Source organism: Lonchura striata, chromosome 3, assembly GCF_050655825.1.
Source record: "Lonchura striata isolate lonStrDom1 chromosome 3, ASM5065582v1, whole genome shotgun sequence".
In the NCBI taxonomy this organism is placed as follows: Eukaryota; Metazoa; Chordata; class Aves; order Passeriformes; family Estrildidae; genus Lonchura; species Lonchura striata.
Window position 1 is genome coordinate 33,958,375 of NC_140705.1, and position 16,747 is coordinate 33,975,121.

General features: G+C 41.0%; 1 protein-coding gene across 4 annotated transcripts in view; it reads right to left on the reverse strand.

Annotated features, from left to right (window-relative positions):
• Positions 1–14,731, reverse strand: part of UBE3D (ubiquitin protein ligase E3D) — a 79,580-nt gene extending 64,849 nt beyond the window's left edge. For all 4 annotated transcript variants that reach the window (XR_014953657.1, XR_014953658.1, XM_085574790.1 and 1 more), the window contains exons 1-6: positions 14,603–14,731; positions 13,599–13,801; positions 11,545–11,635; positions 7,066–7,297; positions 2,805–2,874; positions 321–390 (exon numbers count right to left, since the gene is read on the reverse strand). Coding sequence is in view for 2 of the 4 variants with exons in the window: in XM_085574790.1 (XP_085430916.1) it covers positions 321–390; positions 2,805–2,874; positions 7,066–7,297; positions 11,545–11,635; positions 13,599–13,801; positions 14,603–14,664 (728 nt within the window). In the remaining 2 variants the exon portion in view is untranslated. The remainder of the gene's footprint in view (positions 1–320; positions 391–2,804; positions 2,875–7,065; positions 7,298–11,544; positions 11,636–13,598; positions 13,802–14,602) is intronic.
• Between the last annotated feature and the right edge of the window lie 2,016 nt (positions 14,732–16,747).

Here is a 16,747-nt window from a genome sequence, read left to right on the forward strand (position 1 = left end):
TTCTATAAATAGTCACCAGACATTGTGCAAAATTAAACAGTTCAAAATAAAACACTATTTTATTTTGGCTTATCACCTCAATATTGAGACACTGTGACAAATTATACACGAACTCCTGCATCAGACAAAAAGATGAGCAAACAAAACTGCACATGAGTGAATTCAGGCTATTTTGCCTTTACAATGCTTAATTCTGTGATCATTATATAAAATTGCACTCTGTTATTATATGCAATTGTTCAAGAAACTCAAACATTAGAGCATTTCTAACATCCTTTCTAAAACATATACTCCAGCAAATTATCAGATTATTTTGTTACCTTGGTGTTGGACTGAAACTTCCCTCATCTGATTGAATAATCACCTCAGTGACATAATATTTAATGGTACCTAAAATGACAAAAATATTTTTCCACTATAATAGAATAACAAACTTATTAAGATTAGACTGTAAGTCACCATATCACTATACTAATTAAATATTTGTTCAGTAGTCAATTAAGAGGTGTAGCAGACAATCATATTTTGCTTGGGTTTGTAGGAATAGAAGCAACCATAACAAAAAACCTACACTGCCTGAAGAAAACTGCTCCAAGCTAATTACAAGATCAGCAATTTCTCATTCATATTGATCTTTGTTTAATGGTGGGAACAATCATCTTGAAACCAAGCAAGCAAGAGCTCAAGCCAAACCTGAAAGATGAATTGAAAGAACTTTCCTAAAGCACTGAGATCAGCATAGCTTACATAAGTATTTTAGTACCCTCTGCTGCTTAGTAATGCTGCAGTGAATCACTAGAGACAGTTTTAATAACAGGCTCACATGGGGGAATAATTTTCTTCTTTGCTCAAAGAGCAGAATGGAACTTCTTTCTGAAAATCATGCTCACTCAACGTTAATACTGCATACATTCTGAATTTCAATGTAACTGTTCACCAAAAGCTCCACTAAGACAGCTTTTAACACTAAATGGAAGTGTTTGAGGATACTTAATCCCCATCAATGAAGGCAGGTCAAAGATGATCACATTGAAGATCTGGATCTATGCTGCAAATACAGCCTAACCAGAGGGCCAGCAAAACAGGTTAAGAGTCATAAATTCATTCTACTCAGCCTCAGCATGTGAATAACTTAATTTAGTCCACAAGTTTTAAGGATGGAAGGATTTTATCTGATCTCTGTCCATACATACCATTAAAATTTGATGAAAACAAACATTTCAGGAAGACAATCTGTTTTAAACCCTCTAAAGGCTTAGTAACCCCACCCCTTCTCCAGGTAAATACTACACTTTCTAAATTATCTTCAGTGTCAGGAAGTTATAGTCTGCCTCTAAATTTAATTAAGTCTGCTCCATGCTATATTCAGTTCTTGGAGACAGGAAGAAAAGACAGTTCAGTGTCTCTAGTTCCTCAGCCATTACCCTGAGCATAGAACTGGTGCTACTGCTACAAGGGTATTGGGAATTCAGGAGATGTTTGCTTGCAGAGAGATAGATTCTGTGATTTCCATTAAAAAAAAAAAAATCATACAAGTATATGTGGATAGTTGGCAGCAGGAATAGCCCCATTGGGGAATCTCAAAGCTGCCCCTGGTCTCCACAGCTACACCTAATCCTGTTTTATCTTCAAAACACTGATACTTGCTCATGAAGAAGTACCAAAGCATGACAGTCAAGTTTGCCCTCTAGTTTCTTTTCACAGAGATGGTTCTGCCTTGACTTATACCATACATCTCTTTTGTTCTCTGAACTCTACCAAAATTTCCTGCGCTATTGAAGAAACATGGTCAAAACAATGCCTCTCTTATCTAACTTCAGCCCTGTGCAGAGTCCATACCAAATCCCTGCACATCTATAGTGTTTGCCTTTCCCCATTCCCACTGATCTATTACTCATGACCTTGTTATTCATGCTCTTTTCCCGGCACTTCTTTCCCAAAGTCACATCTTGCTTTGTGGGCTTTCCAACATTGTACCTTAAATTTGGTTTCATTAAAGCCTGTATTGTTCAGATCCCTGTACAGGACTATCAGAACATTCTGTAACAGAAGACACAGAAGATCTTCTGTCCCGTCTCACCTTATGGCATTTCTTAAACAGGCTTTGCATTTTCTGAGAAGTTTTTATACTCGCCAGATCTTGAAATGAGGCAGGCTCACACTGACTGATGCAGTGGAAGAGAGGGAGGATGAAATAATGAACCCTGTTAATAACATTGCTTCTCTTCCAAGAATAGCTGGATTTTAAAAACAACCAGACACTCATCTTTACACCACATCAGGTAAACCCTGATGATCCAATATAATTACAGCTTTGAAACTGATAATCCCATCAATTTATCATCAGATGAGGATGAGATATAACCTGTTTCTTTGAATAGGTTTCCTCCCCACAAAACCAAGCTGACTGTTAGCAATCTTCAGCTCCTAGTTGTTTTGATCAAGTTCTGAATTTATCTTTTACTTATGCTGTAGAACTGACAGGAAAACAAGCAACCTGTAATTTCTCAAGTCTCAGTTTTTACTGGGATTCCTAGTAAACTGGAATAATGCATTGAGTCTCCCAGAGGTTTGGAAATAGTCAAATATGCCACAGAAACAAGGATAATGAAAATTCCTGCTGAAAGTAATTTTCAAGGTCTAACAGTGGAAGCAACAACCTCATCTGTTCCAGAAGGGAATGAGACAAACACACAGGAATTATCACTGCGCCTTATTGATAAACTATTTTCCTTCAGTGGTTTTAACCTCTAGTGTTCAATGGTTGATGCAGTCAAGTCTAGTTTTGTTTGGACATCTCATACCTGATGAAACTTTTTCTCCCAGCATTGCCTTGCAGCGCTTACAAATTACTCTGGTATTTTCTTTTGACTTCTGTAGGACAGAAAAAAAAAAAATCATTTAATGTCACTCAGATATTCTGAAAAAGGAATGCATAGCTGTAACATAATTTACAGAGCAGATAGGAAACTTCTTGTTTCTGTCCTCTATGTTTACATGCATACATATCTGCCTTCACTACTTCAGCTTTCTACACTTGGACTTGCCTGCAAGTTTCATACTAATTTTAAAATCTGACAATATATCCACACAGCATAATCTGTAATGGCTAAGAGGAGAATCTTGTAATATTGAGTGACTGGATGATAAAATTATAAGCGAAATTTGATTGTGCTAAGGGCAAAATAATGCATCTGAAATGAAGTACTCCATAATACATACAAAAAATAGTATGCTGCAATGTGCAATTACTCAGTAACAAGTTTTAGTAACAGTTCACTGTGGACAGTTTTATAGGAGTTGAATACCATTTCAATGTTCAGCAGAGAGCAGAAAATGTCTGCAGATTATTTTGAGTTACTAGGAAACAGCAGAAATACACAATACAGCACAGTATTCCAAAAAGATGCAGTGGATTCTGTTCTTGAACAACCTTTCTCCCTCTATTCAAACAAATACAGAAAAGGTATTGACAAAGAATAATTGTCAGAAGTGCAAAATAGTTTCTATATGTAGCATGAAAATACATGTAACAGGAGAACATATAGAAGACAGAAAACTGAGGGGTATCATTGAGATACCTAAAATCACAAATGTTAAGGAAAACCTGAACAGAAAAAAAACCAAACATATGCCCTCATAGCTCATGCTACGAAATTACAACACTGTATCAAAAAAACAGGATGGCATTTCTTATACAATGTGTAATACAGTGTGGTACTCACTAAAGGAAAGCATTTTTCATATCAAAAGTACATACAAGTTCAAAAAGTCTTCATAAATTCAGAGGAAGCAATGTCATCAAGGATTTATTGGAAACAAAAATGTGGATAAACAATATCTAGTTCAAGGAGTCTCTACACTCTCCAAAACAACATCACAGAATATTTGCCTTAGCTTTGTGCATCTATTACTACCCTTTGAAAAAGATGAAATCTACCCTATTAGACTCCTACTAATTAAAATGTTAATATTTAAATTCAACACATCAAACAAGCAAGCACAATTCTTACTTAATCCAAAGTCTAAACTTCAGAACTGGTTCTGTGCGGGCTTATTGACCTGGGTGTAGCACACTAGAGCTCTGATCTGAAAGCAGTACATATATATGTATATATATATACATATACATATATATATATATATACACACACACACACATATATATATATATATGTATATATATATATATATATATATATATATATATATAAAACCTTAATGATGGTCAGAAACAGAGAATCAAACTAACAGCCTGAGACCTGACTATTTTGGAAGTACAGTCTCCTTGTTATGGAGATCAGGAAAATCATCTGATTCCTATATATGCAGTTATCCCCTTTCCCAGTTCCTACCTTGCTACTCCTCTCAAACATATGCAGTAAAATTACTTGCTCAGTGTGAAAAGCAAGGATAAACAGACAAGGTTTTTTGTAAGCCAGTGTTTCAAACTGGTACAAATACTGCACAGTACAAGTACAGAATACACACTACTTCCTTGAAAGCTACAAGTTGAGTATTTTTTTTTTCTGACTATAGTTACAGGTGCTGACTGAGAACTGTGCCTAAAAAACATTACTAACTCGTATCATGCTTCAATGGAAAAAGGGATAGTTTTAGCTCAACTAATTAAAACAATTTATCTGTTTGACAACTTGCAGCTGCTGGCAATCTGCAGATGCAGGTGGATCACAAGCCTAATAGCTTCTGTTCCTATACCTAAGGATCCCAGATATGGTGTCAGGAAAAATATTTTCCCCAAGAGATACCATTAAGATGCTGCAAGACCATGTGACATTTAAAAACTATGTTACACTGGAAGACTAATAGATGTGAAAAATATGTTTGCAATGGACGGATGCTGTCTTGGTCCCACTGGAGTCTGGAAAAGATTGTTTAAGCATCTCTGGTACATTCCTGCTACTATTTTGGTCATAGGCAAACCCTTCCCAAAGAACTGCAATGCAATTAAAAAGAAACTTTCATACTGGGGCAGACTGCAACAATATTCTTTAAAATGAGAACATTTATGCCAATAGCAACCTGCCTTGCCTGTAACTTTCTATTAGTCATATTATGGAAGAATTTTCTGCTTCAGGATGAGAGTTTTTTTTTCCTTATTAGTCTAGCTTCTGCTGGATCTAACAGTTGTGCTCATTTGCTTGGCAACTGAGTGATGCTGGAAATAAGCAAACACAGAAATGAGAATTCATTGCAAGTGTGAAAGATGTAGAAAAAAGGATTGGACACAACAAGGAACAAATTCTCAACTTCAATGCAAATACAAGAAAGCAAACATGAAAATTCATCAGACTAAACTACTATTATATACCCCTGACATAAAACAGCCTCCTCCCTCATTCTAAAGTTCTGCTGCCATCCTGGTCCGACCCACATCTCAATAAAATTTTTGTTCCACATCCTTTTATTATGTTTCTGCCTCCAAATCAATCCTGTATTCACAAACATTCTCTTTGATGAAGAAGTGTGCAGTATGAACTCTATGAGCCCTACCTCTTCCCATATTTATTCCTGATATTCTAAGATCTCTTGTAAGACTACTGAAATGTGAAAATTCATTTTGGCAACCTTTAGCAGAAAGCACTGTCCTCTTGGAAATTTGGTATCGTCTACTCCACCTCCTTCTTAAGGAAACTTAGAAGTAACTCCATTGTCACAGACTTAAGCCAAATTAATCTGCTTCTGCCATGCTGATACCCTTACAGCATTACCAGTCCTTATTTTCCTCTCTACACATTCTGTTTTTCAAAGAACAATGGAACAAAAAAACAAAGGGACCAAGCTGCAAGCCTTGCAGATAAGGACCACAGGACAGAACTGCTCCCCATGCAGAGAGGTTGCTTGGAGCATCACACCAGCAACCACTGAATTGCGAGAATCCTGGTGATTCTTACCGGGAATAATATATATCACTATAAGCAGCAGGTAGAAATCAGGGAGTCTGGTTCTCAAGAGATTAAATGTTTCATGCTGGAAACCTCTACGGAATAAGCCATCAATTTTTACAGATACAAATCGCCAAGGCAGCAACGTAGACAGTTTAATATTTTGTACTGGGAGAAAATACAGCATGTGTGGGCCCAGCCTTTGTCAGTATAAAGGCAGACAAGCAGTAGATTAACAGAAAACGCTTCTTTATGGAATGTAGGTTTTGGTGAACTGAGTTCCTGGATGTTCTTCTGGCAGAAGAAAAGATCATTGCTTGAACTTTTATACAAGTGCTAGATGTCCAAAAGTAAAGCACTGAACTGTCTTTCTTCATGGTCTTTATCCCACCACTGAAACATAACCACCACCAAATGGTGATGGGCAACAACAAATTTTGATATTTCTAAGCCAAATGACAACCTTCTTCCTACAGACTTGGTTGGTGAATTTATCCTGGAACACCTCAGAAACATCAACATGAAGAGCTATAATACAGGATGGCAGGTTCCTTTCACTAGACAGAGCAGTCAAACAAACTCAATTTCCTTACTGTGCTTTAAGAACCTAAGACAGCCACATCTAAACACAACACACATATACTGATATTTCCAAGTCTTTCTAAAGCTAAAAAAAAAAAAAAGAAAAAAACAACACTTCTCTTTAATCATAGTTATGATTATGCCTCAAGTCACACTGCAAGAAAAAAAACAATCGTTACTTCAATTTCCACTTCATTCATTGCTCCACTACCCTTTAATGAACACCTAACCAGTCACAGTTATTAACTTACTGAATTCTGATGTGCTTCACTCATTATAATTTTTGGGGAAAATATACGGGTTTAGAACTACATAATTAAGTAGCTTCTGTTTCTAGTACTAAGTTCTACTTGCATATTGAAGTCAGTATCAAGACTATGGTGTGAGCTTTAGAAAACATAAAACACAGACTGGAATATTTTCTGGCTTCTGTACAGCTGAATGTCAAGAACTCAATGACCTTCAAAACAGTTCTGTAATACATACAAATTAAATAAAATAAGTGAAAAAAATAGTAGTTTACAATTAAAAAGTCCAAATAACTTCACCTAAGACCTATTTGAAAAAAATACTTTACCAAGTTGGAGCCACTCTGCAAAACATGGTGTCCATATTCTGAGCAGCACACGGAAGATTCAGGCACATGTGATTCATTTATTGAGTTCAGCAGAAAAAAAGTGTCTCCAACAAAACAGTCACCATGCTGAGGGTGCAAAGTTCTTCTGGCAAAGGGGTCAGGGTGACAACACCACTCATCAACTAAATCACTCCAGTTTTCACTCGGTAGAGGAAGAACTCGGAGAAATTTTCTTAGAGGGAAGAAAAGATAAATATTTCAGTTATGTTATAATTAATTTCTAAGACACTAAAAGAGATATTAGGCTTCCTGCAAATAGTGGGGGAAGTATGGCATTTTCTCAACATGAAGGGCTTGACTCTCTTTCCTGCCAAAGGCACTTTCTTTCAGTGAATTCTGAAAAAGCAACGGCTGAGTTTCCTGCCAAATCTGTGATGAAGCATTTCCCAAAATCATTTCTTCAATGCTTTTAAGTCAGAATTTGACATAGTCCTCTCTTGAAATTAATCATGTGGCAAAAATAAAACAGTTCTAATTAGTAATGAAAAACATGAAAATAAGCATTTGCAATTTCATTTATTATTACTTCTTGTACAGTTCCCTTGCATCAAATGTTGCTATAAAACCAATAGAAACAGACTCATGCCACAGCAAGATTCAGCATGTTCTTTGTTTCAGATACCAGATATGAAAAAGGTAAAACCTGAAAAAAATACCACAGTACATCTTCATTAAAAAATCCAAACAAACAAAATAACAAAGGATAATTCAATCTTAATTTCTATTCAGATACTCAGATCCAACTTTCAGAAGTCATATACAAAAAAGGCAAATCCTTTTCTCCTGGGTGGTTGTATGGACCAAGGATACTGTTTCCGGAAAAACTACTTTATTTTCATTATCAGTTGTATTGGCTTTGCATTTTCTGCTCTCTGCCTAGTTTCCTTGAATGGTTATGCTATTTCTTCAGTTGTCACCTGAAATCTTCACCAGAGTTTCTTGATTCTACTCCTTACTAAAAACTTGCAAATACAACTTTGCTTATGGTGCTACTTTGCAAATAAAACCACAGCTGCTAAGCCAACCCTGCCTTTCCTGCAGATCCCAGACTAACATTTTCTGAAGATGTCAGTCCTTCCCCTTGTAGCTTCTTGGCCCTTTTGAATTGTTCGGTGGGTGAAAGAAAAATGTTTTTTAAAAAATCCTTTCTATCTACATAGACAATACATTTTAAACTCTGCTTGCTCCATCTGCAGGTGAAAGGAATAACTGATCCTCTGATGCAGCTTTACCAAAACGAAGTAAGATCACCTCCCAGCACTACCCATGTCTGTCTTCATTTTCTGTAGTCTCATATATTGTTTGAGATACTACTCAATTCTGCCAAAGTGACAGTTTAGTTCTGATGCTGACCTATTAACTGATTCTTCATCAGCCTTTACAATTAGTTCCAGTGCCTGGACTCACATTGCAAAAACAAGTCTTCCTGTATTTACACAGAAGTAACAAAAAGCTCAGCAATGTTCTTGTAAGTAAAAAAAAAAAAGGCAGACATTACCTTAAGCTGCAGAGTCATGCTGTCCTGTTTCATTAAATCAACCTTTCTTTATTCTCACAGTCTACAACATAAAGATTTTCACTTCTTTTCCAACAAAAAGCAGTTTTCCCAACCATTAGGAATTTCCTAAACGAACTCCTCCTAACTCTGAGCTATACAGAAAATCTACCATTTCCACTGTATATAGGCTTTTGCCACTCATGGGTGGGAAGCCATGTCCTGGGTCACCAGAACTGGAAAAATGTAACACATATAAAAATGGAGCCTTCTTAGAAAAACAAACAAAACCAACCAAAGGTTTACTAGGTACTGACTACCTAGCTACTAAGTAACATGACAAAACCTACAAAACAGGGTGACCTATCTCTCCAAACTTGCTCCTAATAACAACTAAGTTTCTACTTGAAAACAGCCACCTAGGCTGCCTTCACAGTCAGAGAGCAACAAACAATTCTTAGGTTGGGAACTTTTAGGAGTAGCTTTCTCCTGAAAGTGTCTAATGTAGCCAGGCTGAATCTCCTGTTGTTTCCAGATTCCAACCAGAAAAGTAGGTAATTAACTTATTTTTAAAAAGTTTGAAGTTGAGCACTAGTCTATAAGAGCCCTGCCATAAGGATATAACTCTTAAATGATCTTCCAGGCTAAGGTAAGTATTTGACCATAGAGATCCCTGTAAGACTGGATTAAGAAAAGTAACCCCAGATGGCATTATTAACTAACACCCAATAATATCATTCTGTCTATTGAAAATACTGAAAACTGGAAGTAAAATGGAGTTTAGACTTTTAAACATATAATAACTGTTCAGTTATATCAGAGAAAAACAACTGCATTTCTTTAACTGCAGTTTCCCTTATTTACTTATTAAAAAATCTTGGGACAGCCCAGCTTGTCAATTAACTGTCTGGCTTAACACTACTTATGTAGGAAAAAGTGTTAGATTTTCCCTGCCATGAGTTTTTCCATGGAATATTCGTGCAGTACCAACTATTATTTTTTACATTTAGTCTCTCCTGTCCAGCTGATGAGGGGAGTGCTAGAGCAGCTTTGGTGGGCATCTGGCATCCACACACCACAAGCCTTTAAGAATTTATTCATGACAGAAATAAAGTCTTAAAGAATTATTTTATATATGAGGCACACTTAGCCAAACTGGAAGGAGAGAAAGAAAAAAGAAAGTATCCCTAATTCTTTGCAGCTTTTGCAGGATGGAAGAAAAAAAAACTAATAATTTTCTCTAATGTGTATAATGTGAGGGCAATGGAAAAGAATGAAAGAGCATAACCCTAACCTCTGAAGAGCTATCAGATTTATGAAAGGAAACAGACTGAGGCAGAGGATTTCAGAAAATGTATAAATTTTTGTTCACCAAGGAAGGATTACTTACATTTAACTCATTCCTAATACATTTCTTAATCTAACCTTTAAAAGGAAGACTTCTTATGCAGTCTCTAACAGCAAAAATATAAGCTTTAGAATAGGTTTGAGGTGGTTTGTTGGTTGATTTTTTTTTCTTTCATTTTAACCTAGATTCCTCTTGCTTCAACTGAGGATTACTGCCACCTTCTTTGCAGCAATTTCCTAGATATTGGAAAAACCTTATGTCTTCTCCACAACCTTATCTACACTAAACCCCGTTTATTTCAATTTCTTCTTAAAGGTATGATTTTCTAGATTTCAGGTGTTTCTTATTACAGACTCTTGCCTAGTAATTCAGACTTTAATATGCTCTCTTTCACACAGTTCTGCAATTTGCCTTCAATCCTTCTACCTCTGCTGTCACTGTCATACTTAATTCTTCCTGGAGAGAGGAACACATGAATTCTGTAGCTAGAAGTTCTGACTATGCTACTCTCTTCCTTTTGGAAATGCTGGAACAGAATGTGTTGGATACACCGGCAGCTCCACTTTTCTACTCGTGTCTTAGCTTTTTTTAGTGGCAACATTCAAGGGACTCAGAGGCTTCCTGCAAGGAGAAATGCCAAGTAAAAATGCATCGACATGCATTCTTTGTCCTTTCTCAAAAATTTTTCTTGTGTCACATTACAGGATCCAGAACCAAAACATGTAAATATATGCGTGTGAATTTGTTGTGCTGAAATTCAGGCAAATTCCCACTCAGAGATGCAAATATAAATGTGCAACATGTTTTGAAAGCAAAAGTTATTGACTAGAAATTAGAAGTTCCACTACTTTACAAATATCAAAATAATACTAGACTTTCCGATGAGACGTTTCAGAAAAGAAAGTTAAGAAATTCTCATTCAGTTACATTCAGCTAGCCATAAATCCATACCTACGACAAGAAAGTAACAGACATTTAGAGAACGAGACACATTTGTATTACACTTTTGAGTACCACATAGATCATAAAAGGCTGTAAGTGCACCTCTAACAATTCTTCTATATTCAGCTGAAGCTGTCAAAATTGTTAATCAGAAGAGCTAGACAATGCAGCACCTTTTTACTAAAATTCTCATTCACTCTGCAGACTTTCTAAGGAACAGAGATAAGAACAAGTCACACAGCTAAGACACAATTCCTGTTTCCCAAATTTAGCATCCCTGAACTATGTGGAGGCAGGCTTTGCTTAAAATATAAAAAGAAGCTGTGGTCAATATCCCCATTCTGAGCATCCACTTTATAATTACAGCATGATGACTGAAGGAAATTTATAAGAGACTGAAAAAAACTGAAAAGGATACCTGAAATACAGAGGAAGAAAGAAATCAAGGAGTAAATTAACAAAGGCTAAAAACTGCTTCAGGTAATTTTGCTTTTTGACATTTGCAGTGCTTCAGTGTTCTTGTCTAGCAGTGTTAAAACAAATACCTGTTAGCTGTCTCTCAGTACACAAAACAACATGAATACCAATCACTATGGCATTTATTGCTATAAATACAAGACACTGCAGTACTCACCGGTTGCTCACTACGATGTCACCACAGGACTGACAGTAAAAGATGTAATTCTTGTTGGATTTCAGGCTTTCCCTCAAAGTAAAAACCACATCTATAGATGGAAGGAAATATATTAATCTTCAAAATTGTGTAAAATTTTCAGTCACTTGTATGAAAAAATCGTGCCAAATACCTGAAACCAAAAAGGATAATTCTAACAGGCAAAGAAAAAGGCTGACATTTTAAATACAACCTTAATTCTTTTAAAGGCAAGTATTTAGATTTAGGAAAACCTTGCCATCTCCACCTCATGCTCCATATTACTGAGTAGGAGCTGTGTATGTGAAGAATTATTTTCAATGTGCAAATCCTTTTCAGAAGGAGAGCTGAAATATTGATATAATTGAATAGATTATAAAAATCAAAATTCAACACTACTCCTTTGTAAAGATATTTCTGATAATCAAGTGTATCTGCAATATGAGGGGACACACCAATATGTAACACAAATAGTCAGGATGGGGAACAGGGTCAGACACTAGTTTTATATTTTCAGGCAGGTAAGAAACCAACCATTGTGGAACCACTCCAGGAAAAGATAGTGAGCAACGGCCTCTGCAGGCCAGGAAAGCAAAAATAGTCTCACAAAAGGCAGCTCAAACAACTTCTCCAAAGTAAAAAAGAAGTTATCAAAGTCTCCCCAAATTATCTGATAACATTAAGTGGAAAAAAAAAAGGAAAACTGTAAGCCTAGCTCTATGTATGAATATGCTTTGCATCATCCACTTTCAAATACTTAACAATCAAAGTTTATACTCAGCATTGACATTCAATATTTGAAATTTAGGATTCAATCACAACAGAAAAGTACTTTAAAATGTTCCAGAACTTCAACTATTTTGCATAATAATATAAAAAAGGGTAATCAAGACTATCCAATACACGTTGATTACCACCTGGTTCACATACTTACTTTTCACTAGCATGACTTTCTGAGGTTGATTTTTAAAAGTTCATCATTGGTCTTTTGAAACATTTTCATTAATAGGATGTATTAAATAATTTTAGTATAACTGAGTTGTCAAAGCACATGCATAATTATAAGTTAATGTACAGATGCCATCTCAGTATACCAACAGAGTATTCCAATGCGTTTCTGGTGCTGCATTACTGTATATTACATGTTTTGTCATCCTTTTCTACTTTAATAACTCAGAATGGCAATGTTGTGTTATTTGATACATCTTTCTGTGTCATATTGTATGACATGAATCTAAACGTATTGAGCTTGGATGCCAGAATGAAAGAAAGCAACAGCTGCAACACCCATGCTTTATATTTATTGCAAACACATCCTAGACCTGAATTAGCATCATAGAAGAAAAGAAGGTAACTTTGCAGATGTTACCTGCGACCTTAACCCCTGAAACCCCAACTGCGAGAATAATGAGTCCCAACACAAACCCATAATCCTTTAGGATTAAGACATCAGGGATGGACAAGCACAGTCTGCCTAGATGAATCACATTACTCCATTACTGATAGGATGGGGAGTAATGGATACAAATTGAAAGAAAGGAAGTTTAGGTTAGATGTTAAGAGTTTCTCTACTGCGAGAGTGGCGAGACGCTGGCGCAGGCTGCCCAGGGAGGCTGCAGATGCCCCAACCCTGGTGGTGTTCAACGCCTGGTTGGGGAAATCCTTGAGCAACCTGCTCTAGTGGGACATACCCCTGCCAATGGCAGTGGGGACTTGGGAATACATGATCTTTAAAGTCCGTTCCAACCCCTTAGCATTTAATAATCCAATGCTTTTCAGCTGCCAAACGCGGAATAGAAGAGAAAGAAAATAATTTTGAAGTACTATGGGGAAGCACGGGTGGGGGAAAATGCGAGCAGATCCCAAACACCGCGTTTCCCTTGCATTACGTCATTTTTCAATATCTGACAATTCCAGGAGGTGTTTGCACTGCAGAATTTACACTTTACAGCCTCTCTCCCCTAACCGTGCCAGGTCCCGGGCCACCCTCCCCCGTTTCGCAGCACGGCCCCGGCCCTGCCCCTGCCCGCCCTCACCGGCGGCGGGCGGCGGGCAGCGCAGGCGCACGCGCAGGTGCAGCCCGTCCCCGCGCAGGTGCCGGAGCGCGCGGCACGAGGACGGCGCCAGGCTGACCCCTGCCGGCAGCGCCGCCGCATGGCAGCTCCCGCCGCTCCTCACTTCCAGGGAATCCGCGCACACCGACACCTCCGCCGGCGCGCTGGGGAGCTCCGCCGCCGCGCTGCGGAGGAAAAGCAACGCGTATGCCTCGGGAAGGAGCTATCGGGGTGCTGCTGCCTTACACAGGCCAGCCCGAAGCTCCCCCGCAGCCCCAGTCGCGCCCCCGGATCCACGCGGTGAACGAGGAGCAGCCGAGAGAAACAATCCACCGTTCTCAGGAAAAATTTATTTGCACAGTAGTGCCGAGCCGAACAAGCAGGGGCAGGCGCCCGCACACAACCCGCTCCCCGCGTTGAAGGCTAAGGACGCCGAAAGCCAGACCCGCCGCGCCCCCGGCTGCCCCGCACGGCCCGAGCGGCGGTGGGCGCAGCGCCCCCGCACTACCGGATAACCGGCAGCGGCCCCGCGCTACGGGATAACCGGCAGCGGCCCCGCACTACCGGATAACCGGCAGCGGCCCCGCGCTACGGGATAACCGGCAGCGCCCCCGCGCTACGGGATAACCGGCAGCGGCCCCGCGCTACGGGATAACCGGCAGCGGCCCCGCGCTACCGGATAACCGGCAGCGGCCCCGCGCTACCGGATAACCGGCAGCGGCCCCGCGCTACGGGATAACCGGCAGCGGCCCCGCGCTACCGGGATAACCGGCAGCGGCCCCGCGCTACGGGATAACCGGCAGCGGCCCCGCGCTACCGGATAACCGGCAGCGGCCCCGCGCTACCGGATAACCGGCAGCGGCCCCGCGCTACGGGATAACCGGCAGCGGCCCCGCGCTACGGGATAACCGGCAGCGCCCCCGCGCTACCGGATAACCGGCAGCGGCCCCGCGCTACCGGGATAACCGGCAGCGGCCCCGCGCTACCGGATAACGAGCAGCGCGCTCTGCGTCGCCCGCCTGATCTCCACCAGGAACGCTCCCGCCATGCCGGCACCGCGCAGGAAGCGCCGCCCTCCCGCCGGCGCGGCGCCGCCCGCCCGTCACGGCGCCGCCTGCGCGGAATCGTAGAGTCAGCCCCAAACCACATTACCCAGCGCTGCCTTCGGATGACTCTTGGACACTTCCAGGGTTGGCGGCTACACCGCCTCCCTGGAACATCTGTTCCAGCCCTTGACCGCCCTAGCGGTGGAAAATATTTTTCTAATGTCTAATCTGAATGCCTTCTGTCTCAGTTTATGGCCATTCCCGCTAGTCCTGTCACAGAAGGCAAGGTAGAAGAGACCGGCCCCCAAAACTCCTTTCAGGCAGTTGTAGAGAGCAGTGAGGCCCTCCTCAAGACTAAACAACTAAAAGACTCTCTCAGCCGTTCCTTGTAAGACAAGTTTTCTAGAGCCTTTTTTCCCTTCTCTGGAGGCGCTCCAGCACATCAATATCCTTTTTAAACTGAGGGGCCCAGAAACTGATCACAGCACTGGAGATGCGGCCTCACCATTGCAAAGCACAGAGGGACTACCACTGCCCTGGTCCTGCTGGCCACACTATTCCTAATACAGCCCAGGATGCCACTGGCGTTCTTTGCCACCTGGGCACACCGCTCGCTGTCAGCCAGTCCCCCGTGTCCTTCTGGGCCGAACAGCTCTGGAGTCACTCCTCCCCAAGCCCGTAGCCCTGCATGGGGTTGCTGCGATCCAAGCGCAGCATCCAGCAGCCCGGCCCCGACGGAGCCCCGGGGGGCAGGGGCGGGAGCGTGTCCCGGGCTCTGCTGTGCCCCCGGCTTGGCCGCTGCTGCCCCTAGAGTCGGGCCTGGGAGCCCAGGGATGAGTCCCATCGAGCCCCAAGGTCCAGGTCTGCACAACCGGCTGGTCTCACGGGTTTTTTTTATTCCCAGTCTCTTCTGTGTCAACATCGTGCCCTCATCTCCTGCTTTCCTGCCACACCACCGCAGGGAGAAGCCTGGGTCCGTTCTCTCGAGCACCTCCCCGGAGGATCTGTGAGCTGTGCCTGGGGGTGTGTGCTCCGCATTTGTGGCCAAACAGGGCTGATAATAAACTGCTGGATTGGCGATTGCTGAACGGTGTTTGCATACTGTTAAGGCCTCCTCAGTGTCTCACTCCGCCCCACCCAGCAAGTAGACTGGAAGTGGGGAAGAGCCTGGGGCAGGGGGAGAAATCCTACAGCTGACTTTAATCTACCGTAGTGATGTTCCTTGGCGCATAACATCACTCGTAGCAGTAAAAACTCAGGGCACAGTCTTTCCAAAGTGACCATTGCTCAGATACTGACTGAACATCAGCAGTCTTGTTTTGGGAGGTGGTGAGTGATTGTCAGTATGTTTGGGGGGATTTTTTGTTCCTCTTTCCCTCATCCACTAAAACATCATTGTCTTAATCCACAGCTTTTCATGCTTTTGCTCTTCTGGTTCTACCCCTGAGCTAGCAGCTGGCTGGGGTCACCCCATCATGACCACAAAGTTGAGTCTGTGCAGTGGCCTCTATTGAGACAGGGGCAGGCTCCCCAGCAGTGGAGACTGTGTCCCGTGGCACCACTACTCACCCTCTGCCTTGTGAAATAATCTCTTTCACCCTTTCTAGCAGCTTTACAAGTCTTCCTGAATTGCTCCCTATCCATGTGCACCCAGCACTTGAATGCTGTCACATTATACTCAAGCAAACAGGCTCTCGGCACAGGCAGCTGCTACTCTGGGGTGAGGTTTTCCACTGCCTCTCATGAAATCTTTTATCAAGAGACTGTAAGTCCACCCTGACACACCTGCATGACTTTCCCTTACTTTATGAACACTGTTACCACTGCATACTTCATCCAGAATGCCACCCTCACAGTAAGAAGCAGATGTTCAGTATTCAAGGACACCAAGGAGAGAAACTTTCACTTTGAAAAAAAGGAGTCTTTTCACAATGTTAGAAGTATTTACTTTTTAAGAAGTCACAAGACCCTCTGTGGCTGCAGAAAGTTATTGGAAAACATTATCTGCAAAGCCTCCAACAAATAGGCAAATTTGCACAGGTTACTTTTATAGCAATATATTATCAAAGACATGATTATAGTGAA